We start from the raw sequence: 24,851 nt of genomic DNA on the forward strand, positions 1-24,851 counted from the left end.
TCCACCTGGCACTCACTCACCCTTGCACACCTGTGCCCACAGCTGGGCTTCCACCTCTGCATGCTGACCTCCTCACTGCCCTACCGCCCCTCAGGCCGAGCCTAGAGCAGAGGGGCAAATGCTCCTTAAGCCTCAACCTCATGCCTCAGGGGTAGGATACAGCATCTTCATCTTCAGCTCACTTCCTCTCCACTGTGCAACAGCCACTCATCAGCTGGAAGCCTTGAGTAAGGCCCTCTCCCTACCCCGTTTCCCTCAAGTTAACGGAAGAGGCAGCACACACTGCACACCATCAAGAGCTGAGCTGGCACAAGGGGCCCCTTCTGCCAAGTCGGTGCTTGGAGCCTTCTAGCTGCCCTTGACATAGCCGTCAACTCCCCCATCAGGCGAGTCCTGCCAGTGACCTAGGGACCCAAGGGGGTGACTGCTGCTTTGGTGGTGGATTCTCATGGCTGTCCTGCAAGGCCATGAGTATCATACCCATCTTTCCAGACAAGGGAAGGGAGTATGCAAAGCCAGCTTGAAAAGTGGCCAGGCTGGGACTTGAACCCAGAACTGTCCAACTGCAAAGCTCATGTGGCCTCTGTGGCACAGTGCCCAGCCCAGAGGCAATGAATAAACCCTTATGGTGGTTACCGGGCATCCCTAGGGGCTGGGGCTACTGGCAGGCTATGAAGCAGCAACAGGTCTGTGAAGTCTGGAACAGACTTGTGGTCAACAGGCTGTCACCCACGAGTCTTTGCATGGGTGGAATACTATGGAATGCTCCCTCAATCCCTCCCTGTCCCCCAGATGAATACGTCCTCTCAAGGCCCAGTTCACTTGCTATCTTCAAAGAACCCTCCCTGATGCCCATGCGGCTGGTCCTCATACACCCCTGCCACAGCCTAACTCTCAGCATCACCACTGTCTCGTCTCTGCCCAGCCACATTTACTGCCTCAAGGGCAGAGCAGAGGGACGGCTCGAACGCATGTGTGCTGGCCCTGGGCCGGGCACATGGCAAGCATCTAGCTAAGACAGGTCAGGCAGGTGTTCCTAACCGCAGCTCCCACCTCACTCCAAGCCCACAACCAGTGGTGGAGGGGACACCACCAGCTGAGCCTGCCTCACCAGCATGGGCGGAACCAGACCCAGCCCCTAGTGGGGAACCAAGGCTTCTTCCTCAGGTCTCATCTCACTCAGGAAGCTGAGAAACCCACTGGGTGAGCCTGAAGGCCATCCAGGCCTGCTTGCCTGGACAGGCTACTCCAAGCTCAGCCCTGGGAGCTCCTGGGCCTTGCTGGAAGGGCAGCCCCTGCCAGGCCCACCTCCAATCCCTTCCCACTTCCAGCAGGGCCAGGGAAGCAGGAAGACCCCTGCAGCACCAGGAGCAAGAAAGAGGCAGGCAGGGGCAGCTGGCCAGGTTTGTGCTCGGACTGTATTCACACAGAAACACGTGGCAGCTTACATTGGACAAAATGAGTAATAAAAATTGGCTTTAAATATGGAAAAACCAGGGCCCTGTAATCCCATGCTAGCCTAACACTGGGACTAGGATGGCCATCACAGTCTGGGAAGGGCCAGGGCTGGGGCCTAGGGCACAGGCACACAGCCTCAGCCTACCCCCTCCACACACGCATGCACACACACACACGCTCACACACACACCCCACAGGCACACACAGGGAGGGGCAGATTATTGCTGGGCTATGTGTCTCTTGTTACGAGGGGAGTTTGGAATGTTTGAGGGCTGGCCAAGGACACCCCTCCCCTCTTCCCATGGCCCGGGCAGGGGTGTATCTACCAGAGGTATCTGCAGGACACGGCCCAGCATGAGGGATGAGGCGCCCTGGGAGCTGGAAGGCAGAGGCAGACCCATTGGGGACACCCTGGGCAGTGACCGATGGGTCCCAGGGTCAGCCCAATCTCTGGTCACACTTTGGCACAGGCCTAGGGGATGCAGAGGCTCCAGATCCAGCTCTGACAAGTGCTGAGAAGGGACAGTATCAGGTCCCAGAAGGTGGTGGCCTGAGCCTAGAGCAGCAGGGGCAGGCACGAGTCTCACTCAGAGGTCGGTGGAGGCGCGCACAGTGCTGGGGGCTCAGGACCCTGGCCTGGCCCAGCCTCAGCCCATCCACGCTGGGCCTGAGGAGACTTGAGTTTGGCAGTGGCCCCTCTGCCAGCTCCAGGGTGGGTCTTAAGAACGCTCTGGTTGCTATATACATTCGTACAAATACATAAATACAGAAAGCCCCGAGCTCCACAGACAAGAGCTGAAGGGACGCACCTTTGTCCCAGGGACAGCCCAGGCCTTCCCAAACTCAGCCAGACCAGGGGCTGAGGGGCAGAGGACACTGGAGACAGCTCCGGCTGTGTTCCCCAGCTGTGTTCCCCGGCTGTGAGTGGAGAATGGGGAAGACCACTGTGCAAAACTGTAAACAGCGCTCCAAGTAGCTGCTACCGCCAACCACCGGTGGGGGCCTCAGGCTGGGGGCTAGAGGCGGGTGGGGGGCTCGAGGCGGGTGGGGAGCTCTTCCTCACTGTCGCTGCAGTTCCCACAGCAATCCTGGAGTGGTGGGGAGACATGGAGGGAAAGAGGCAGAGCAAGCACTGTTAGCCACCAGTGCCGTCACCCAGGCTGGCCCTGCCAGGACAGGCCAGGAGCTGCCTGGGGCCATGATCTGGGGACAGGGCTCCCCAGGAGTGGCCTGAAGCAGCAGCTCAGGCCAGACATGTTCGGACATCAGTGCAGGGGCTGCCAGCAACAGACAGAATTAAGGCGGACGAGGTGGATCCCTGGCTCTGCCTGGGCAAGGATCCGTCCAACCCCTCTTCCCTGGGGCCGGTGGAGGCAGGGCATGGGGAGACAGACGGCTAAGCAAGGCTAGCAGCTTGAAGGTGCCAGGGTGCAGGGAACAAAAACAGTGGGGAGGGGGTGGCGGGGAGAGGGCACCAGACTTCTTTCACCCACATCTCGCCTCCGCCATGGAAGGGCTGCCCGTGGCTCCCCAAGGCCGGGCAGTAAGCCCAACCCACGGGGAGCCCACACTGCTCACCTCTGGAAAGAGAAAAGAGGCCGTGAGCCCAGCCAGGGTTGGGGATGAGGCCAGAGACCCTGGGCACCACTGGCATGACTGGAGGAGGCCCACTCCCAGTGCACGTGGGCACCAGCTCTGCCTCCCACCCACCGTCCCCTGGAGCCAGGCTGGGGGCCCAGGTACACTGCTAGGGGTTACCTGGCGACTGAAGAATCTCTGCAGCAGTCCCTTCTTGGGGGGCGCAGGAGGCTGGCCCTTCCAGTCCAGGTCTGGGGGAACCGAGCCGTCCAGCCCAAAGACATTCAGCTCCTGGAAGCACTCGGTCTCCACCATCTGCCGCAGGACAGGCAGCTGTGAGAGCTGCCCCCAGGGCCGCCCCCAGGAGCCCACCCCACCAGCTGGGCAGGCCCCCACCTCGTTCTGCCAGGGGATGGGCACACTGCCTGTAGCAAACTTCTGGTAGAAGTCCTGGTCAGTGGGCTCCAGCTCCACACCCTTAACCGTGGAGAACTGTTCGATATCCAGAACATCCTTGCAGTAAATGGCCTGAGGCTAGGGGACAGAGGCAGCGGTCAGATAGGAACACCACGCGCACAGGCGCAGGAGGACAACTCAGCTCTGAATACCACTCCAGCCTTGACCTGGCGGTGCGACCCTTGCAGCTCTCTGGTGCACCAGGTGCCCTGTGCACTTCCTAAGCATGGCAGTCCCTTCTCTCTGAAGCCCAGTTTCTCCTCTGTAAACCAAGGATCACTATCCCTCACTGCTCACCGACTGATGAGGCTGCATAAAGGCCATGCCTTTCCCAGGTGGTGGTAGCTGACTCACGACAGCCAACCAGCCCCCAGAGTGCCTGGTGGGATCAGTGACAGGCACCCCCTCCACCTGCACACAGCTGCCTGGGTGTGCAACTCCTGAGGGAAGCACAGGGTGAATCTTGGCCAGTCTTTGTGGCTGGGCACCCCATGCCAGGCCTGCAGCTGATGCATCCCCTGGCTGGGATGTCCACCAGCTTGCTGCATCCTCTCACGCTTCATAGAGGATCAGAGCCGTCCTCCCATCTCCCTGCACTCCCAGCCCCTCCTGGGAGCCAACCTCAGTCTAGAGGCCACTTTCCTTTACATCTTTACAATGTTTTCTAAATCCTACGATTAAAGATGTCAATTAAAACACCATCATGGGCCGGCCCGGTGGTGCAGCAGTTAAGTTCACACACTCTGCTTCTCGGCGGCCCGGGGTTCGCCAGTTAGGATCCCGGGTGCGGACATGGCACCGCTTGGCAAAAGCCATGCTGTGGTAGGCGTCCCACATATAAAGTAGAGGAAGATGAGCATGGATGTTAGCTCAGGGCCAATCTTCCTCAAAAAATAAATAAATAAATAAATAAATAAATAAATAAATAAATAAGAAAAATGTAAATCATATGTGTACATTAAGAGAAAATCATCATGTGGGGGCCAGCCTGGTGGCGTAGTGGTTAAGTTTGTGTGCTCCACTTCGGTGGCCCACGGTTTGCAGGTTTGGATCCTGGGCATGGACCTAACACTGCTTGTCAAGCCACATTGTGGCAGTGTCCCACATAAAATAGAGGAAGATGGGCACAGATGTTAGCTCAGTGACAACCTTCCTCAAGCAAAAAAAGGAAGATTGGCAACAGATGCTCAGGGCCAGTCTTCCTCACACAGACACACAAACACACACACAAAACAAATCATCATGTAAAATGGTGCAGCTGCCTTGGAAAATAGTTTAGCAGTTTCCCAAAAGGTTAAACGTAGCATGACCATATGAACCAGCAATTCCACTCCTAGGTATATATCCAAGAGAAATGAAAACATTGTCCCCACAAAAACTTGCATGTGAATGTTCACAGCAGCATTATTCCTAATAATCAAAAAGTGGAAACAACTCTAATGTTCATCAACTGATGAACAGATAAACAAAATGTGGCATGTTCATACAATGGAATATTAGTCAGTCATAAAAAAGGAACAAGTACTAATACGTGCTACAATACTGATGAACCTTGAAAACACTTGAAGTGAAAGAATCCAGTCACAAAGGACCACATATTGTATGATTCCATTTATATGAAATGTCAGATTAGGCAAATCTATAGAGACAGAAAGTAGATTAGTGGTCACCAGCGGCTGGGGCAGGGAAGAATGGGGAACATCTGCTAACAGTATGGGAGTTTTTTGGGGGGAAGGGTGATGAAAATGTTCTAAAACTGATTGTGGTGATAGTTGCACAACTCTGAACATGCTAAAGCCATTTAATTATATACTTTAAATGAGTAAATTGTATGGTATGTGAATTAAATCTCAACAGAGCTGTTAAAAACAGCATCACCATCAAGCTTCCTTTCCATCTGCTGCTTCTAAACAATTAGACTCCAGGGCACTGATTTTCTAACTTTTTCTAACTTTCTAACCCGGGAGCGGTGGGATGATTTCAAGGTTAAATGAGATGACAACCACGGGAAGCAGGAGTAAACCTGAGTGGCAGTGCCAGCCCTGAGGCGGGCTGCTGGAAGTCAGGCCCTTGGCTCAATCACCCACGGCAGTGCCCGCACGGCAGGTGCTGGTGAGGCTGACATGACACAGTCCTTTAGAGGCAGCAGACCCCCAGCTGGCCTACCATTTCAACTCCTCTCTACAGCCCACCCCCCAAACCTCCCATTCCTGCTCAACATTCCCCCAAGGCCCCTGCCACACTTAGAAGAAGGCCACACACAGCCTTCCCTGCACATGCGCACGCCAGCCACACTGGCCCCCTCGTGGCTATTCTCTCTCGAGGCTGGTCCCTGCACCAGGACCGCAATGCCCGGCTGCTCTTTCTCCCTGGAATGCTCACACCTCAAAACTTGGCACAGCTCTCTCCTTCACATACTTTAGATTTCTGCTTAACCAGAAGCTCCTCAGAAACCATCTTGTCTAAAAATACTCCCACCGCCCCCATCATTTCTTATCTTCTTAGCCTGCTTTATTTTTCTCTGCTGTACTTTACATTACCTGAAATTCTTTTTTCACTTACTTTATTTTGGTGTATCTCCCCACTAGAACATGAAGGCAGGACTGGGTCCTGTGGATCTCACTATCTCTGAGATCAGGCACATACAGGCACTCAGATATTTGTTGAATGAATAAACACTCATGTGTGTGGTTGATAGCCATCAACCTGGCCTGCCCATCACCTTCCTGCCTCCCCAGTGTTCCTAGTGAACTGTCAATCACAGGACCCAGTCCTCCTACACATGGGAGGGGGCAAGCACAGGACCTAATCTTGGCCAATCAGAACATGCCCTGTGACTTTACGGAGAGAAGCCTGAATTCAGTGGGAGAACAATCAACAGGTTGAAGCAGAGCCCAGAGTTGGAGTCCCAGCAACACGGCATGAAGCTGATGTTGGCCCTACTCTGGGACTTTCTGGCCAAACGAACCAAGAAGCTCCAATGTTGGGCATCAGTAAGTTTGAGTTGAGTTTTTGCCACTCGGAATCTGATGACTCGAGGACATTACTGCCTGCAGGACACCCGACGCACTGAGATGCTCAGTGAATGAGTGAGACTTTACAAGGGGTGTGTCCTGCGCACAGGCAGAAGGTCTGTGCTGCCAGGTGTAGTGGGCAGCCGACGCTCTGCCAGCCCGACAGCCCTCCCTCCTGCCGGCAGCGGCAGCTTGGTTTTCCTTTGGGGAACGGATCTCCCCCATTGGCAGTAGCTCAGTGTGACCACTGAAAGGCACCTGAGCAATCAGAGGTAATGAGCATCAGCTCAGAACTTTTTTTCGTTTTAGGACTTGTTTTGAAATTATTAGGTTGGAGGCGCTCCCCGTCTACTGGGGTGGCTGAGCTGCTGAGCCCACCACTGCTATGCCCTGGAAGAGCTGCCTGGGAGAGAGGACTGCACGTGGACCAGTGTGCGGGGAGGGAGAGAATTCCTACAACACCGTTGGAGCCCTAGAGCCAGCAGGCCATAATGCAAACCTAGCCTGGGGCTTTTCATTTGCCTGAGCCCAGTGAATGACCTGTTTTGTTGGCTAAGCCATTTGAGTCGGCTTTTCTGGCACTTGCACTGAAAGTGTCCTGACTGACCCCTGGGAGCCCCCTGCGCCCCCTGCAGGAGTGGGCAGCACTCACATCCGGCTTGAAGGGCGGCTCCAGCATGCCGGCTCCCAGCCGCTTGAAGTTCAGCTTCTTGAAGAGGGGGTGCTCCTTCACCTCGCGGGCGCTGCCCCCACGACACCCCAGGCGCTCGGCAGGGTCCTTGCAGAGGAGCTGCGGCAGGGCAGGGCTGGTCAGGGTGGCCTCGGGAGAGGAGCCCCCAGGCCCAGCCCCAGTTGGATGGGGGCACGCTGGCAGCCATACCTGGGAGCAGAGTGAGCGGGCCTGCGGGGAAAAGCGCTCAGAGTACTCCTCCTGCACCTCCTTCACTAGCCGCTCGACCTCCTCCCGCTTGATCTTCTTTTTCCTCTGCTGGAAGGGGGACTGGCCTGCGATCATCTCGTACAGCAGGCAGCCGAGTGCCCACCAGTCTGGGCTGAACGTGTACCGTTCGTTCTTCACCACCTCCGGAGCTGGGTGGGGTGGCATGAGAGTTAGGGCTCAGCAGGAGGTGGGAACCCAGCCCTGGGGCCCCGGGAATGCCCAGCGTATGTCAAGGTGGGGGATCAGGTAAGACTGGTGGCCCCGCTCAGACTCGGGGACCAGGGACAAGTAGAAGAGCTCATCCCATCAAAGGGAGCTGACATGGCCCTGGAGGGGGCCAGGTCTTCTGAGTCTTCCAGAGAAGTCAGAAATCCATATTTTTAATGTGAAACTGTCCGGCTTATCAAATGTTGGAGACCAATTCAAATTGCTTTAAAAAGAATTTGACTTAAACACAAGCATAGGCCAAGTTAGGCCCATGCAGCTACCAGTTTGCAAGTTCTGGATTGAATATCAAAGAGAGGAAAGAAGACGGCCCACACACATGCTGGATGCTTCCTGCTGGCCAGGGCGGGCAACGGGGAGTCACTTCCTCTATTACCTCTTTTCATTTTCAAGGCAACCCTGGGAGCAGTTCTGATGGTCACTTTACAGCCTGGGAAAGCACGGCTGGCAGAAGTGGAGTGTCTGGTCCAAGGACACACGCAAGCAAGAGGTGGAGCCCACAGCTGGGGCTCTGTCTACTGTGTCACATGGTCCCCAAGGGGACTGTGAAGCCACATCTTTGCCCCAACAGGGACGGGCACTCTCACTCCCAAGTGTGGGCAGATCAGGGGAGCAAAGGGCTGGGGCCACGGGAACAGGTTTGAGTCCCTTCTCATCCCTCACTGGTAGCCAGCTGCAGGCCCAGCCAATACTAAGAGATCAGTAAGTATTTAACGAATGGTGTGGGGCCCTGGCTGACTCTTGGCCTCCTAATCTGTAAAAGAAGGACATCAGCTCTTCCTACTCCCTGAGGCACAGGAGACTCCCAAAAAGAAGTGGTGGGGCCAGGCCCGGGACAGCAAGGGGACCCGGGAGGTGGAAGGGGGAGACTCACCCATGTAGCCCACGGTTCCCACACGGCCTTTGATGGTCTGGCCCTCGGGCACGTGCACAGCCAGCCCCAGGTCAGAGATGCGGATGTGACCTGAATGTGGGTAGAGAAGCAGGGGGGCCTGTAAGCAGGCAGGCCAGACCCCAACCCTACTCCACTCCACCCCACCTGTGGCCCCCCACCCACCGTGGTCATCCAGTAGGATGTTCTCTGGCTTCAGGTCCCTGTGGGGAGAGAAGGGCAGGGTCAGATGCTGTTCAGCTTGCCAGGGAGCCAGATGGGGCCGCCCCCAGCCCTGCCCGCCCCCTGGGATGGGATGTGCAGGAAGGTGCAGGAGCCATTTGCTGCCAGGTCAATTCACAGCCCTGACTCGAGGGAGCAGCGGAAGGATCTAGGGAGCCAGGACTCCCAGGACTCGCTAGGCAAGTGGAAGGCAGCTCTCACCCGGGGGAGGCTCCTTGGATGTCACCAGTAGCCTTGCTCACCCATGGTGTCTAGCGGCTCCTGCCCTCCCCGCTTCAGCTGACTCTAGCTTTCCTATCTGTCAAATGGGGCTACTCATCTGTCCCCTGATGAGGTTCAAACAAAACCACTGCCAATAACAATAATAAGCAGAGCCCTCCCCTGCAGAGCCCTGCCTGCTGGGCTCCGTGCACTTTACTGCATTACCTCATTCATTCCTACACAATCTGCCAGGCAGGAATTGCAGTCTCTGCTTCCCAGGAAAGGAAATGGTGCTGGGAGCAGAGAGCTGACTGGCCCAAGGTCACACAGAGAGGGGTGACAACGCCAGGAGTCACACAGAGGTCAGCCAGACCCCAGAGCCTTAGTCTGAGCCTCTCAAGTCCACCTAGTGTGGTCGAGTGTGGAGCCCCAAGCCGGTGCCTGCCTGGTGCTCAGACAGGCTTGTGGCTGCAGTGACAGCCCCAGCACACCAACATCCTTCCGCCCACAACCAGCTGCATCCCCTGGTGGGTGGCCAGAGCCCTTGTACCTGTAGACGATGCGCTCTCTGTGCAGGTCCTCCAGGCCACAGCAGATCTCCGCGGCATAGAAGACGGCCCGCGCCTCCGGGAAGCCAGCCTGACCCATGTGGTAGATGTGGAACTTGAGGTCGCCGCCGTTCATCAGCGTCAGCACCAGGCACAGCGCATCCTTGGTCTCATAGGCATAGGCCAAGCTCACCTGTGGCCGAGGGGACCCGAGCTCTCAAGCAGGGGCTGGGGGCTGCCTGGTGGCAGGGCTGGTGCCACCCACCCAAGAAATCCTTCTCAGTGCCACTCCTTGGAGTTCAGCCTGCTCCCCAGGCCTGGCGTCAACACCCCAAACCTCCCGGCCCAGGCATCTCGGAGGGCGGAGAGGCGGTGCCTACAGGAGGCGGGGCAGGGCGGGAAGAGACCTTAGCCTGGCGAGTGAGGCGGGCAGGGCAGCTCATGGCCAGGGGGAAGGGTGGGGTCTCCTGTCTGTACTTACTACAAACCTACTGTTCACTTTCTCCAGGATCTGCTTCTCATTGAGCGCCATGGCCTCCCCTTTCCGCTTCTTGATCCGCTTCTTCTCCAGCTTCTTGCAGGCGTACATCTTGCCAGTTGCCCGCACCTGGCAGGCGCACACCTACAGCCAGGGTAGATGGGGCAAATCGGGACCATCCGTGCCCTTCCTGGGCATGCAGGGACTCAGAGCGGGTAAGAGGTCGGTCCAGGGCACCCCTACCCGACCCTCTGCACTCTGCCGGGGGCTCTGGCCTGATCACTCACCTCCCCAAAGCCGCCTTTGCCCAGGACTCGGTATTGCCTGAAGGTGTTTTTGGTCACTGGCTGCCTGTGAGCAAGGGGTTGGGAGCAAATGCTGGCTGAGCAGGAGCCTGAGGCCGTAAGAGCCCCAGTAAGCTGGCCTACCCCAGCCCAGCCCTCAAGGAGCTCACCTTTCCAGCCACTTCCACTGCAGAAAACGGTTGAAGTAGATGCTGTCGAGGTAGTCGGCAAAAGGGGCCACGCTCAGGTACTCGTGGGTCAGTCTGTGGAGAAGGCCCAGCCTTCTGGTCAGCCCGACACCCCAGGTTCTTGGCTTGATGGGCCAGGACCCTGTTATGTGCATGCTCAGCCCAAAAGGCAGCATTTCAGCCAACCCTCCTGCTAACCCACCCAGCGGAGCCGGCCTGGGCTGAAGCCGAGGGTGCTGGAGGGAGGGGGGGCAACCCGCCCAAGGGCGCACAGCTGGGACGAGGCTGGGGGGAGAGCTCCCTCACCAGCTGCTGAACTGTTCACAGACTTCCAGGCTCACAGAAGCCCCCTCTTCAGGACACAGTTCCAGGCCTATGGGCAGGGAGAGGCTTACCGGGTGAGCTCCTGGAAGAGGTCTTTGCAGGGCCCCTGCTCGAGCCGCTGGGTGCAGTTAGTCACTAGCTGCCGGGGGACCTCGGGGATGAGGTCAGGACCCTGGGGACAGGCCACAGGTCAGGGGAGGGGGCTCCCCTGGCCAGCTGCCTATGCCCAGGGCAGATATCTTGGGCCTGTACTAAGGGCAGCTGCAGGCTGGAGGTGCACCAGGCTCCTGGGTTGCTGAACTCCGTTCCTGCCGCTCCCCTTGAGGCAGAGTGAAGCAGAGTCTCTGGCAGGCTTGCCTGCAGGCCCGCCCGGAGCCCCGGCCCACTCTCCTGGGCTCCGTGCCTGCAGGACTGCCTGGTGAGCCTGGAGTAGCTCCAGGACACTCTCTGCCCAGGCTGTGGTCATCCCTCTTCCCATCACCGAGCTCTGCCCACTGCCGTCAACCCTCCATCACTGCTCACTCACCGTGTGGCTCAGAAAATTCTGCATTAGCCGCTGCCCACACGCCTTCCGCTTCTCATCAGGGGTCACTTCATACTCGGCCTACAGGGTGGGAGGAAGGGGGGTTGGGGTTTGGGCAGAGCAACAGGTGTGGAGAGATGGGGCACATGTGGCCCTGGACCTCTGCCTGCCCTCAGGGTTGCGCTGGGCCCCATGGCTGGGCTACACTCACCACCCCATCCAAGAAGGCAATGCAGCGGGTCAGCTCAGGCCTCGTCGCACAGAACTCTCGGAACAGCAGGCGTCCGATGGGCTGCCGCTCGCACAGGCTGTGGTAGTCACGTTCTGCAGGCAGAAGTGGGAGTTGCTGGGTCCCCAGACCTGGAAGCTGCTGGCAGGGCACTCCTGTCCACATCGCCAGGCCCTGGACCCCAACAATAGCTTCTCACCCTGCAATATCGCAGTCGTTATCTCCTTTACAACCCTCAACAAAACACTGAGGTGGGCACTACTGTTATTTCCATCATAGCTTGTGGGGCCAGAGGGGCTAAGTGATTAGCCCAAGGTTACACAGCCAGGAGTGTGGCTCCAGGGCTGGGGCCCTCACCTCCCCCCATTCTCTCCTGGTTCATACCACTTGCATACGTCACAGTGCTGGGGTTGGGTGCGGTCTGTGAGGTTCCGGCCCAGCCTCTGGGCCAGGCCCACACCTGCTGCCTGCCTGGCGAAAGTGTGGGAGGAAGCTGTGGCTTCCGGTGAGCTCGAGGCTAGGCCTCCTTCCCAGGGCGGTAGAAGCAGCCATGGTATATCCTTGCCCACGTGCAGGCTGTCATAGGGGGCCTGGGTAACCTTGGGTGCTGCTCAGACCTGGGGCCTCGGCCAAGATAAGTAGGAACTGGGGTCCAGGGCCCTTCTGATCAAGGCTTTGCTGGGCCCTCCCCCAAGTGCTGGGCTTGGTAGGGCTGAGCACAGGCCTGGGGCTCCCAACACAGTCAACCTATGGGCTGGCTCCAGCCCCCACTGCGCCCTATGTACATGAACCCTGCTCACCCTGGGCCCAGCCCTCCCTTCCTCTGCTTCTTTCAGACCGCCCAGATCTGGCGCTGCCCTCCTCCCACGCCCACCCCCCAGCCCTGCTGTCCTGTTCGTTCTCTGCCCTCCACCCATCCCAAGCTCAGGAACCGAAACTGGGTTGGGCGGTGCAGCCTCAATCTTCCTGCTCCCTGGACCCTCCAACCCTGCCCCTCTGCCCCGGAGTGAGGTCTCAGGGGAGCTGCCCTGGCACCAGCAGTCCCCTTCGCCTCAGCAGCCCCCGCTCCCCGCCCAGGCCTCACCGAGGCTGTGCCGCAGCTCTTCACACTGGCTGATGTGGGGGAACTGCAGCATCTGCCGCCATTTCTTGCTTTTGCCTTTGCGATTCCCACCGCCACCTGTGAGAGCAAATAGGCGCTGGCTCTCGAGTCCCACCACTGCCACGCCGCCCTGCGATCCTCAGGGCACTGCAGAGGCCTCAGACCCAGCCCAGGCATAGCCCACTCTCGGGCCTTCCTTCCACCTGCTCCAACATGCCCTCACTGGGTTCCAAGACACACATGGTCCTGCAGGCCCTGCTGCCGGCGCTTGGGCTGAAAGAGCCAAGAGGGGCAGTGAGGCCTGGCCGCTGAAGGAGGGTGGGATTTCCAGGTGGCTTCACAAGCCTCAGCTGCTTTCTACCAGGTGGGAGTTTCCCAAGTGAAGAAAGTAGACAAGGACATGCCAGTGGTGGGAAATGTCAGTCAAGGCCCAGAAAGGAGAGACTCCAGGACATGTGGGTCATGCCCGAGAGATGGCAGAGGGCCGCCTGGGTGACCAGGGAGGCTCCGGGCCCTCATTACTGGGCCCTGCATCAGAGCTATCAGAGACTCAAACCAGATGGTGACAGGAGGGCTGGCACTCAGGATCCCCACCCCTGCACGAAGGGCTTCCCTGGCCCTGCTTGATACCTGCCTCATTTTACCTAGCTGATCCTCATCTATGGCTGCTGGGCCCATGGTAGCAGCTCAAATGCCTACAGAGCCAGACAGGTATGGTAACTGTGGGCCAGATGGGGGACAACAGGGAGTGGTGGCGAGTGTGGTGGACAGGACTGGGTATGCCCCTACTAACAGCAGTAGCTGCAGCACAAGTCCAGCCGATGGCTTGATTGTTGCTAGGCAGGGATGCTGGATGAGTGTGGCCGGCGCTACCAATTCTCCAAAAGCAGCTGGGAATACGGACTATTACATGAAATACTGGTTCCTATTTTTTTAAAAACCCACTGCAGCCAAATAAATAAAACATGTTAGAGAGCTAGACAGATGTGGCCCGTGGGCCATGACGTTAAAAATGGTGGCAGGGGCCTGAGTCTTAAAGTCTCACAGACCTGGGTTTAAATCTCCAATCCACACTGTAGGCCTATCACTTGCCATCTATGAACCTCAATTTCTCCATGTGTACTCTGGGTCCAAAGCCACCTTGGGAGGGGGTGGGTGACTGGGAAAGTCTGTGTCCAGCACTCAGTAGGACTGTGGCAAAGTGGGCCCCCCTGCTCTAACAACTCAGTGGCAACCTCAGGCAACCACTTTCCCTTGCCCAGCCTCAGTTTCCCCTCCGGTTTAGCCAGCCTTATTTCCATCTGGCCTGGCTGAAGGCAGGTGGTGCAGGGGGAGGGGCTGCCTTCTAGGGAGGGAGCAGGGCTGGGTCCCTTGAGAGGCTCCCTGACCTAAGCTGCTTGGAGGAGGAAGTATCACAGGGCACCATTGGGAAACCTGCTAGCACGCCTCCTGCACCCAGCACACCCCACAGTCATTGCTCCACTGTGAGTGAGGAACAGACCCCCACCCCCAACCCCAGACAAGGCCTCCCCAGAAGGGGAACTCCTCCCCCACCCCCGCAGGTCCCTCACCCAACCCTCCATCCGCCTGCCTCCCCCTACCAGTTACTTCCTCCTCCCCCTCCTCCCAGCCACAACAAGGCAGCAGCAGAGTCACATGCAAATATCCTGTCCTAGAACTGCCACCAGAGTCAGTGGGGCTCCTCCCCACCCAAGGCTGGCCCCCTCTCTGTGTCCCTAGGCGCCTGGGAAAGGAAGGATGAGCGAGGGCTCACACCCCCAGTGCTGCCCCACTTCACCCTCCCAGCAACTCTGTCAGACTGGGCCCAATTTCATAAAAAAACTGGGGCCCTGAAATGAAGAATCAGTTTGTGCAAGATCCAAAGCCTGGAGGTGCCAGAGGCAAGATTCGAACCCAGGTCCCTGGGAGACCACAACCCAATCTCCTTTCCCACTCCAAACATGTCGGACATCTATTAGGTGTCAGCTGAATACATACACCAAGGGTTCCCAAAACACCTAGGGCCTCAGATCACTTGGGAAGCTGGCAAAAGCCCAGGCCTGTGCTGTCTGCCAGGTCGCAGAGAGACTCCGACACAGCCAGTCTGGGGGCCAGGATTTGGGACTCAGTGACAACTGGGATTTCCTTTAGTTTTCATGTCCTGTCCCCAACTATTCCACAAAAAGGGTTACTAAAGTTCTAAGAGAAGAGACTTGTCTAGAGCCATGCAGACGGGAAGGGCAGAGCCAGGTCAGGGTATGGGCTCTCCAGTGGAGCCACCAGTCCCCGATGCGACCATCCTCTGCTACGTCTCACCCGGAGCCTGAGGAAGCCTGTCTGAAGGTGCCCATGCTCTCTGGCCGGGCAAGGCAGTGCTCTCAGCGGCCTCAGGCCTGAACTGGCTACAGCCCTAGGGAGAGAGGCCTGGCCAGGCTCTCCCTACCCCTCCTCCCTGGCTGGCTGGATGACGAGGCAGAACAGAATCGGCAGATGCCCCCAGAGGCTGGAGGAAGGCCCAGCCCCAGGACTCGATAAGGGACGGGAGATAAGGAAAGCTCTGGGCACTAAGGATCCAGCCTGCCATGCCCGTTTCCAGGCAGCACCTCCCCAGGGTCAAAATGCACTGGGCAGGCAGGGGGCACCAGATGCCAGCTGGGGGCTCCTCTGAGCTTCCCACAGACTTTGTTGGGGGCATCCTGTGTCCCAGGCCTGAGTCTACCACAGTCTCGCTCTGTGACCTAGGAACTAGTCCCTGGTCTGAGCCTCAGTTTCCCATCTGTAAAATGGGTTAGAAGGGTGAAGCAGTGACTTTTTCAGCCTGGAAGCCCAACAAAGAATGGAAAAACTGTCATGACCTCCCCGCCCTAGAATTCCAAAAAGGGTCTTGTTCACTGCTGGGTCTCAGCACCCTGGACAGGACGGGGCACAGAGTGAGTTCGGTTACCATGTTATTGAGGTGGACAATGGCAGGTGAGGGGCAGACTGACCACAAGGCAGTGAGGACTAGGTCTGGTCCTTCCGTGTCCCCCATGACCATCACAGAGCAGGTGCCCGGTAACATCTGGGATGGGAACCACGAGGAGCTCAGCACACAGTTCACCAGACTGGCTCCCTCTGCCAGGCCTTGCCTACAGTCCCGTCACCCTGCATGCTCTCTTCCTTCAAAGCTCAGCTCCCACTTATTTCTGTGCCCGTTTGCCCCACTAGACCGTGGGCTTCCTGGGAGCAAAAATCGTGACCCATTCACCTCTGTCCCCAGTGTCCTGAGGCACCAAGCAAGTGCAGTCGTGCTGGTAGCATATGTGACCAGCAGTTTCCCCCAGTCGGGTGGGCTGTGCTACGCGGAGGCTCCGTTCGTTCATTCATTCTCCAACGTTTCCCCTGCACCAACTTTGTGCCGGGCCGGGCCGGGCGCGGGGGTCTGGGCCGGGGGCACGTAGGGTAGGTTGCCCCTTCCTAGGGCAGCTTCTCACCTCTCATCTGGGAGAGGCCTCGGAGAGGCACTCCCGGGGCTCAGGTCCCACCCTTCCCTCTTCCTTCCTCTCTCCTTCCCTCACCCCTCACCCCTCCCGCGCGAGGGCGGCGGCCTGACCCCCGCCCCTTCCTGGGCCCCGGCTCCCGGGGGCAGGTGCGGAGGAGGAGGACCACGAGCCGGAAGGGCTCGCATCTGCGCAGGGTACGGGGCGAGGGGCGCGCTGCCCGAGGGGATCGGGCGGCCCGGGCGCCCCGCCGAGCTCGGAGGCCGCGCGCCCGCGTTCCCTGCACCCGGCCGCCTCACCTTCCCGGGCCTTGAGTAGCACCGTGTTCGCTACGATGTTCTCGAGCTCCATGGGCTGTGGCGCCGCCGGGCCCGCCGGGCCGCGCCACCGGCCGGAATCGCGCGCGGGAGCCGGGGCCTGATGACGAACGGCGCGGCTCGGCTCGGCTCGGCTCGCAGTGACCGCGCCGCGGCCTCCCGGGCCTCCCCGGCCGCCGCCGCCCGCCGCCCGCCGCGCACTCTCCGCCTCTCCCGGGGGCCACCCAGCGCCGGCCCGCCCCGCCCCGCCCTCTGTTTACTTTACTCGGCCAATAACCGGGTGGGTGCTCCCCGCGCCGTCTTCCCATTAGACAGCCTCTTAATTTTCCCCCGCCCCCCGAGCCAGGGATTCGCTCAAAGGAGTGAGGGGGCGGGACTTAGTACGTCACCTCTTCCTGGTTGGTCTGAGGTGGGATTCAGCCCCTAGGTTCGAATTTCTGGGCCTTCGTAGGATACCGAACTGCCAATTAGGGCCGAGCCCTCCGCGGGACAACGGAGGTGGGTCCTCTGGGTCACGCCCTGGATCCCGGATGTTTGATTGGATTACGCAAGCGTCAGTCATTCTCAGCAATGCACTCTGATGGGGCCATCAGATAAGGGTGTGGACCGGGTCCCTTTAGTTCGCCTAGGCTTTTCCAAGGTTTGTAGGGGACGCCCTTGGGGTCCTGTGCCTCCTGCGGGTCGGCCGCGGGCTTGTTTGGGCCATGTGTCCGGCCGTGTTTCTTTGGGTTGGCCCATCCTGGAGGGTGCACGTTGGAAGAGCGGAGAGGCCAGGAGGGAGCTGACGGCCTCCCCAGCCTCAGCCTCCCCAAGCCTCTGGCCTGGCCACAGCAGGCGCCCCCGCCCTGGCCCCGCAGCCGGATGTTGTGATTTCTCTCCACCCACACGGCCTCGCCCGCCCTCGGCCTCTGCTGCCTTATAAGGCAGCAGTACCGCCCTGAGACGTTGGGATGAAGTCACACCCATTATACAGGTGAGGAGCTGATGCGCCAGAGGTCCAGTGGCTGGCTCCAGGCCGAAGACTAGGGAGAAGACAGGCCGAAATTTTACAGCTACTCAACAACTTCTGGCTCAGCATCCTACCCACTCCACCCCCTCTTCACAAACCAGGAAAGGAGGCTTGCCCAAACTCAGCGACTAAGGCAGAGCCAGATTCAACTAGGGTTCTCTGATCCCTGTCCATTCATTCATCCAAAAATACAGAGCACCTGCTTTCTGCCAGGCACCGAGCCATCTGCTGGGGAATATAGTGGTGTCAGCAAGATAGCCAAGCTCCCTGCTCACATGTGAGAAGGGACTAAAGGTGATAATCCTGTAAATAAACAAATAAAGAGAATGGTCTTAGAGAGTGATAAGTGCTGCTACTGTCAGCACCGCCTAAATAGCCAAGATAAATACAGCCAATGGTTAGCATAGGTTAGCATAAAGGAAGCCATCGTATAGAGGGGAACCATGTTAGGACTATACATGACCTTGATGCACAGGACACCTCCTTTCCTTGTCAGCAATGCTCTAGTTTGCACGTAGCCTAGATAAATATGCACCTGCTTGTGAGAAATATGCGTGCTCTGCTATTTTCATAGCTTTGGCTTATACATAGACTTCCCTATTCCAATAAGGCAATAACTTTGTTCTTTCAATTTTTCCAGGGATGTAACGACCTTTGGGAAAAAGCCCTCTGCTGGTATCTGTCACCGGTGACAAGAGGAAGGGATGCTCTGTAGTCTCAAGGACTACAACACCAGATGGTCAACATTCCGAGACCCACCCCCCTTTTTTGGCTCATTTACCCTATATAACTGCTTCAAAATTTTGTAGTTTTAAGATGGTTCTTTAGAATACGAGTCCACCATCTTCCCCCTTGCTGGCAAGCTGTAATAAAAAGACCCTTTCTCTCCTACCACCTTGCCTCTTGACAGTTGGCTTGTCTTACAGCGAGTAGAAGACCCCCCCTTTGGAAGTTGCATTAAGACATTAAGACAAAATAGGGAGTGAGGAAAAATGGTCTCAGAGTGTGACATTTGAGCAGATCCAGCCACTCAAAGTCCAAGGGGAGCAGGGTTCCAAGCAGAGGCAACAGCAGGTGCAAAGGTTCTGAGCCTAGAGTAAGTTTGGTGTGTTCAAGGAACAGGAAGAAGGCCTGTGTAGCTTCAGGGCCTGGTGGTCTGAGAGGAGATGAAGGAAGGAAGGAGCAAGGACACCAGCTAGGTCGTGGAAGGCTTTGTAGACCATAGCTAGGAGTTAGTTTGTTTTTCTTCAGTGAAAGGTGAAGCCTTTGAAAGGATAATTTGTACGTTAAAGAGGTCATTCTAGCTCGTGAACTTTTAGGGGCCAAGACTGGAAGCAGAGGGAGCAGTTGGGAGGCTACGGAACTCCAGGAGCGAGGGGATGGTGGCTCGGGCCAAGAAAGTGGCAGTGGAGATGGAAAAAAGGGCATGGATCAAGGATGCGTCTGGGAGTAAAGACAAGTACCTTGAAAGAGGAAAACCCAGTGGCCGGTAGGACAGAAGGTGGGTACCCCAACCAGCTAAGGCTGTTGTGTCCAAGTGAGACTTGAGGGTTAAGTCAGAATATGCAGGTTTCGGAGGTAATTGGAGTGGGGAGAGAAAGAGCCTTCTGGACAGAGGGCCAGTGCATGTGCAAAGCTCTGTCAAGGAGGGTGGTAAGGGCCCTTGCATTCGGCACCTGAGGGCAGAGCCTTAGGCTAGAGTTTCAGGTGCACATTGGGGTGGGCTTGAGGGGCAAAATGGAGGCTGAGGCCTTAGGAGGAGCCCAGATCAGGGAAGTCCTTGCAAGTTAGGTAAGGAGTTTGGATTTCGTTTTGAAGATAGGAGGGACCTGTCAAGGGTGTTTTAAGCCAGCGAGTGGTGTGATCAGATTTGCTTACACCGAGGGCTCCAAGCCACACTGTGGAGGACGTGCTAGGGGTGGGGTCAAAGGTCAGAAGAGAGGGCCTTAGGCTGAGCTGTAGACACCTGTTGTTTGGTGTTCAGCATCTGAACACCCCTCTCCTTTGGGAGGAAACCTATTAGATGCAGAGACAGACCCTGCCTTCCAGTGAGGAAATCAGAGGGTGGCGGAATTTCCTTTCCAAGGTCCCCGGTAGTTGGAGCACATTTCCAATGCTTCCAATCAGGTTTATGAATCCAAAGCAAGTGATTAACATAAGAAATCTGATGGACCATTTAGGATTCGTTATGGCGGCAGTGGAAGGGGAGGGGGAGGTGGTCAAGCCAGGCTCCTCCTGGGTAGGGGGAGTCCGCAAGCACCCAGGAGCAGTCCAGTCAGTTCGCTGTCCACCTGAGTCACCCAGAGTTGGCTTCGTCGTTTGCAGCCAAGTATCCTGAGTAAGACAGGTGGGAGACCTTTTAAGAGGAACCATTAGAGAGGAATGACGGTAGCCCACGCTGGGGCAGTGGCCAGGGAGTGTAGACGAGCAGCCAGATTGAGAGCGCTCCTGGAGCTGGGATGAACAGGACATGGCGATTGATATGAGGTGAGGAGGGGAAAGTGTCATGTACAACTCTCAGGGGCTGACTTTTCAACACATTCTCCCCCTGCAGCCAAGTAGTCCTTTTTAAAAGGGAAACCTGCCACCAACTATCTGAGATATGCATTTCTAGGAATTTATCCCACAAATATAATTGCACTCAAGCAAAATAAGAAACGAATGTTCAAGCTTGTTCATTGCAGCGTTGTCTGAAAAGATGAAAGGTACTAATTGTCTTTATAGGGACTAGTTAGGTAAAATTTAGTCCTTTTCTGTACAGGAATACTATGCAGCTGTTTTAAAAGAGTGTGGAGGTGCTCTTCATGTACTGATACAAACAATCTCCAAGATATATTGTTAAATGAAAAAAGCAAAATGCAGATCAGTGTGTAAGGTTTGCTACCGTTTGCATAAAAAGGGTCAGGTAGGCTAGGTTACGCTGCAGTAACACACAATCCCCAAATTTCAGTGACTTAAAACAATGAAAGCCTCTTTCTCTGGTACACTGCACGTCCCTGCAGGCTGTTGGGAGGCAGGGATGCTCCGCTCAGAGTCGTCACTTGGGACTCAGGATCACAGGGGCTCCATCTCACTTTGTGCTTCTACAATGGCAGACAGAAAAAGGAGATGCGGTCAATCTCCATGGCCTTTAAAGCTTGCACCCGAAAGTGGCACAAGTCACTTCTGCTCACATTTCATTGGTCAAAGCAAACCACACGGCCACGACTAACTCGAAAGGGGTGGGGAGGTACAGCACTGCCGTAGCAGATGGTATTTTCCAAAGATGAGTGTCACAATAAGCTCTCATCCCACAGGCACTTCTTCAGTGTGACCTTGACACCCCCACATCAGCAAGTGGGCTCTCATTTCCCTGTCCTTGACTCTGGTTCAGCCTTAGTGACTCTCAGCATCAGGAGAATCTGGTGGAAGTGACGCACATCAGGTCTGAGGCTAGGTCAGGAAAGCCATGCAGCCTTGTTTTCTGGCAATGCTTATTCTCCAGAAGCTTCTCTCAGGATGTTCCCTCAGAATCAGTGGCCATGCTGTGAGAAGCCCAAACTGAATGAAAGGCCATGTGTAGGTGCTCTGCTCTGCTTGACATTCCCCGCTGAGCCCAGCCTTCCAGTTATCCCACCCCAAGCATCAGACATATGAGTGAGGAAGCCTCCAGGTGATTCCAGCTCCTGGCCATTGGAATCAGCCCCAGCCGTTCAAGTGCCCCCAGCTGAAGCCCCTGGCACTGTGGCGCGGAGACAAGCCATTCCTGCTGTGTCCTGCCTGAATTCATGACCTGCAAAATCCATGAGCATAATAAAATAGTTGTTTTATGCCCCTAAATTTGTTATGCAGAGATAGATTCCTTCAATAGCTACTATACGCCTGCAAAGAGAATAGAATTGGAAATATTTGGTGAATGACACTAACTACTATGGACAAATTTGCTTCTAGGCGCGTGGCCACAGGAGGCGCAGAATGCTGGTTGCGTCTGAGAAAAGGGAGTTAAGGGGCTGGGGACAGAGGCGGGAGCAAGGCTGTTCATCATATGCCGTTTCAGACTTTTAATCTTGTATCACGTGAAGATATTGCTCATTTAAAAAATGATCAACCTGATCCTCGCACTCTCCTGCTCAGCACCCACCAGCGGCTTCCTGGGTGGACACCTCCAGGGTGGCCCCATGATCCCTCCTCTTGGGGTTCACACCCTGACGTGACCCCCCTCCCCGTGAGTGTGGGCTGAACCTGATAACTCACTTCTCATGAAAAGAATGCAGCCAAAGGGATGGAATGTCACTCTCCTGATCAGGTCACTAAAGACTGTGGCTTCCGTGTTAGGTGCCCACTCTCACCCCGTCACTGGCTCACGCAGGGAAGCCAGCTGCCATGTTGTGAGCTGCCCTGTGGAAAGGCCTACATGGCAGGGAACTGAGGTCTCCACCACCAGCCTTGTGAGTGAACCTGGAAGTGGATCCTTCTTCAGTAGAGGTGACTGCGGCCTCCCGAGAGACTCCGGTCCAGAGGTACCTGGTTACACAGTGCCTGAGTTCCTGACCCACTGCAACACAATCAGTGTTTGTCGTTTAAGCAGCTAAATTTGGGGGCAATTTGTTATCTCTTATTAGCAGCAATAGATAACTAATATACTTCCCATTACACTTAAAAATAAAACCCCAACTCCTCCCCCTGGCCTACCAAGGCCCAACTTGATCAGGGATGGACTGTGTGGCCCTCCGATATTATATCACATCCTTCTCCCTCTTGTCACACGGTGTGAAGGTCACACACTGACCTTTCTGCAACCACCTGGAGCTGTGCTGTCCAATACAGTAGCCACTAGCCACGCATGGCTATTTAAATTTAAGTTAATTAAAATGAAGTGAAATGAAAGTGCAGTTCCCCAGTCATCCTAGCCACAGTTCAAGTGCTCAACAGCCGTGTATGATTAGTGGCTCCCAGACTGGACAACACAGATAGAGAGTATTTCCATCATCACAGAAAGTTCCGTCAGACAGCACCAGTCCAGAGGAAGGAGTGGCTTCCATTTGTACAAAGGATCCACGGTGACAGCCTGAATGACTGGGAGAAAAATGGTGCCACCAACTGAGGAGGAATGAAGGATGGTGGGCTGGGTACCTTCTGATCCCCTAAACTTGCCTTTGAACAGGTAGTTCCGCTACCTCTTGAAATCTATGCCTCAAGTCTCTGCTAGAGAGGAGCGGGGTTCGTGTTCGTCTGTGTGTATCACTTGTGAGCAGGAACTTGATGGCTTCCCATTTCTTAGCCCATAGACCCACACCCCAGCTGTAGAAAGACAGAAGCTGGGGCAGGGAGATTGTGCCTCTCTGCTCTGGTCCAAAGTAGTTGGTGGAAGAGACCCGGACTTGCAGGAAGAACTGGGGCAGGTGTGTAGAAATTGCTGAGGACGGGGAGTGGGTCCACGTGGCAAAGTTTCTTTGTAAACTTCTATAGGTCGAGTTCAACCATATGCCAGGCTCTGTCCTTTCACATGCCTTCAAACATCTCGGCATGTCTGTCAGGCAGTGTGAGTGCTTATCCTCCCAAAAGAGGTGTAGCAATTAAGGTTCAGAGAGACTGAGCCCCTGACCCATGGTCACCACGCTGGGGGGCAGTGGCCAAGACGAGATTTGAAGCTTTCCTGATTCAAGCTCATTTCTGTCTTTACCCTCCAGTTCCTGTTTCATTATTTTCCTATTCTTTAAGCTACTGACTTACAGAGCTGATTATGAGAAGTTTTGTTTTGTTTTGTTTTGTTTTGTTTTGTTTTAGGAACTTCCTGGTAACAATTCATGAATTCTTGCAACAGTTAGGACTTCTAGTTGCAACTAAAATTACTTTAGGCAAAAAAGGGAACTTATTCATTCAAGTAACTGAAAAGTATAGGTGGTGATTCTGACTTCAAGTGTCTTTGGATCCCAGGTCTCAAATGGTGTCACTCAAAATTTGTCTTTCCCATATTCTAACTCTAATTCTAATTCTGCTTTTGTCTGTGTTGTCTTTATTCTCTGGCAGTTCTCCCTCTGAGATGTTAAAGATGGCTGCCAGAAGCTCCAAGCTCACTTTCTACCAATACGGCAACTTCTACTGAGAGAGAAAGCCTTTATCTTGATTCCAGCAAAAATCCTGGGGCTGCTTCTCACTGGTTTGATTTGGGTCAGGTGTTCATCTTGAACCAATCACTGAGGACAGAGGGAGGCAGTGTTCTGATTGGCCAGGTCTAGATCACAGGCCCACTCTACCCTCCACTGAGGGATGGGTAAGCTTTATTTTATCCACTGGCTGGAGGAGGATGGGTCCTTCCCCAAAGGAACATTGAGGGCCCTCACTAGAAAAAAGGAGAATGAATACTAAACAGGGGAAATGATAGATACCCAACACAGGCTTTCAAATTATGTCCCACCACTATAGATGCCTTGAATTTTCTGGAAGTCAAAGAAAGAGGCAGTAGAAATGGAGAGAAGTGGAGGGATCTGAGAAACATTTAGGCAGTGGAATGAACAGAACTTGGAGGCTGATTAGGCTGGAGCAACAATAACGACTCTAGCGTGTTAAACAAAAGGGAATTTACTTTACTGGAAGGCCCTCAGGGATTTTCAGCATCAACTAGAAGGGATAGGCTTGGAAATAGGCAGGAATTAAGGGCCACAAGAGGATCAGGAAGCAGGAATTACAGCAGACACTGTGGTTGTCCACCTAACATCCGTTCCACTCCTCTTCCTTGTTCGCAGAGTCCCAATTCTGTTCCAGTGGACACTTCACTTCACATGCCTCTAATCTAGCTCCAGGACTGATGGGTCTAAGCCAGTTATAGAGAGCCCCTACCCTTACCAGAGATTGATTTATGGGTGTCAGGTGACCCAGTTCTGGCCAATGAGGGGAGCTCTGCTTGGGATTTTTTTGAAGAAAGTGTCCTCATTTCTAAGAAGGATCTATTGGAAGGGAAGCTCCCTCTTCTTCACTAGAGTTTAAGATGTGATTGCTGGAGTTGTGGCAGCCATCTTGTGACCATGAGAGAGTCAGCCTGAAGGTTTGTACGTCAAAGACCCTAGAAAAGATAAAAGGGGAAAGAACTTGGGTTTTTTATGACATTGTTAAATCACTGAAAGCACTTTCCTGGAGCTCTTCCATTCTAGATCTCTTGTGATGTGAAATGATGAATTTGAATTTCTTTACTGCTCAAGCTTGGTTTTCAGAAGGCATCCTGACTTATGCCGTATAGCAGGGACAATGTGGTCAGGGCACTGGTGGTGCAATGCCAGACCTCCAACTCCAACTCTTTTTGCCATCCTTATGTGGCAGGATGTGCTCAGGATTCAGAGCCCTGGGAGAGAGCACCCACTGGCTGAGTTTAGGTCTCTCAGGCTATGCTATGGTAGGGAGAGGGTGA

General features: G+C 55.5%; 1 protein-coding gene across 3 annotated transcripts; it reads right to left on the reverse strand.

Annotated features, from left to right (window-relative positions):
* Positions 1-1,400: 1,400 nt before the first annotated feature.
* Positions 1,401-16,649, reverse strand: GRK6 (G protein-coupled receptor kinase 6). Of its 3 annotated transcripts, none has more exons than XM_044777593.2 (16): positions 16,441-16,649; positions 12,645-12,740; positions 11,543-11,655; positions 11,335-11,412; positions 10,880-10,980; positions 10,467-10,559; positions 10,300-10,363; positions 10,016-10,156; positions 9,537-9,727; positions 8,729-8,766; positions 8,546-8,635; positions 7,387-7,595; positions 7,159-7,296; positions 3,433-3,570; positions 3,217-3,351; positions 1,401-2,546 (listed from the first exon to the last, which is right to left on the reverse strand). In XM_044777593.2, exons 1-16 carry the CDS (start codon positions 16,490-16,492, stop codon positions 2,475-2,477), a joined length of 1,749 nt encoding a protein of 582 aa, XP_044633528.1. In that variant the 5' UTR covers positions 16,493-16,649; the 3' UTR covers positions 1,401-2,474. The 3 variants fall into 3 exon arrangements, with proteins under 3 accessions (XP_044633528.1, XP_044633530.1, XP_044633529.2); XM_044777595.2 differs by having other exon boundaries at positions 1,401-3,038; positions 16,441-16,644; XM_044777594.2 differs by lacking the exons at positions 12,645-12,740; positions 16,441-16,649 and having other exon boundaries at positions 1,401-2,548; positions 11,543-11,678.
* Between the last annotated feature and the right edge of the window lie 8,202 nt (positions 16,650-24,851).

The sequence above is a fragment of the Equus asinus genome, chromosome 9 (genome assembly GCF_041296235.1).
Source record: "Equus asinus isolate D_3611 breed Donkey chromosome 9, EquAss-T2T_v2, whole genome shotgun sequence".
Taxonomy (NCBI): Eukaryota; Metazoa; Chordata; class Mammalia; order Perissodactyla; family Equidae; genus Equus; species Equus asinus.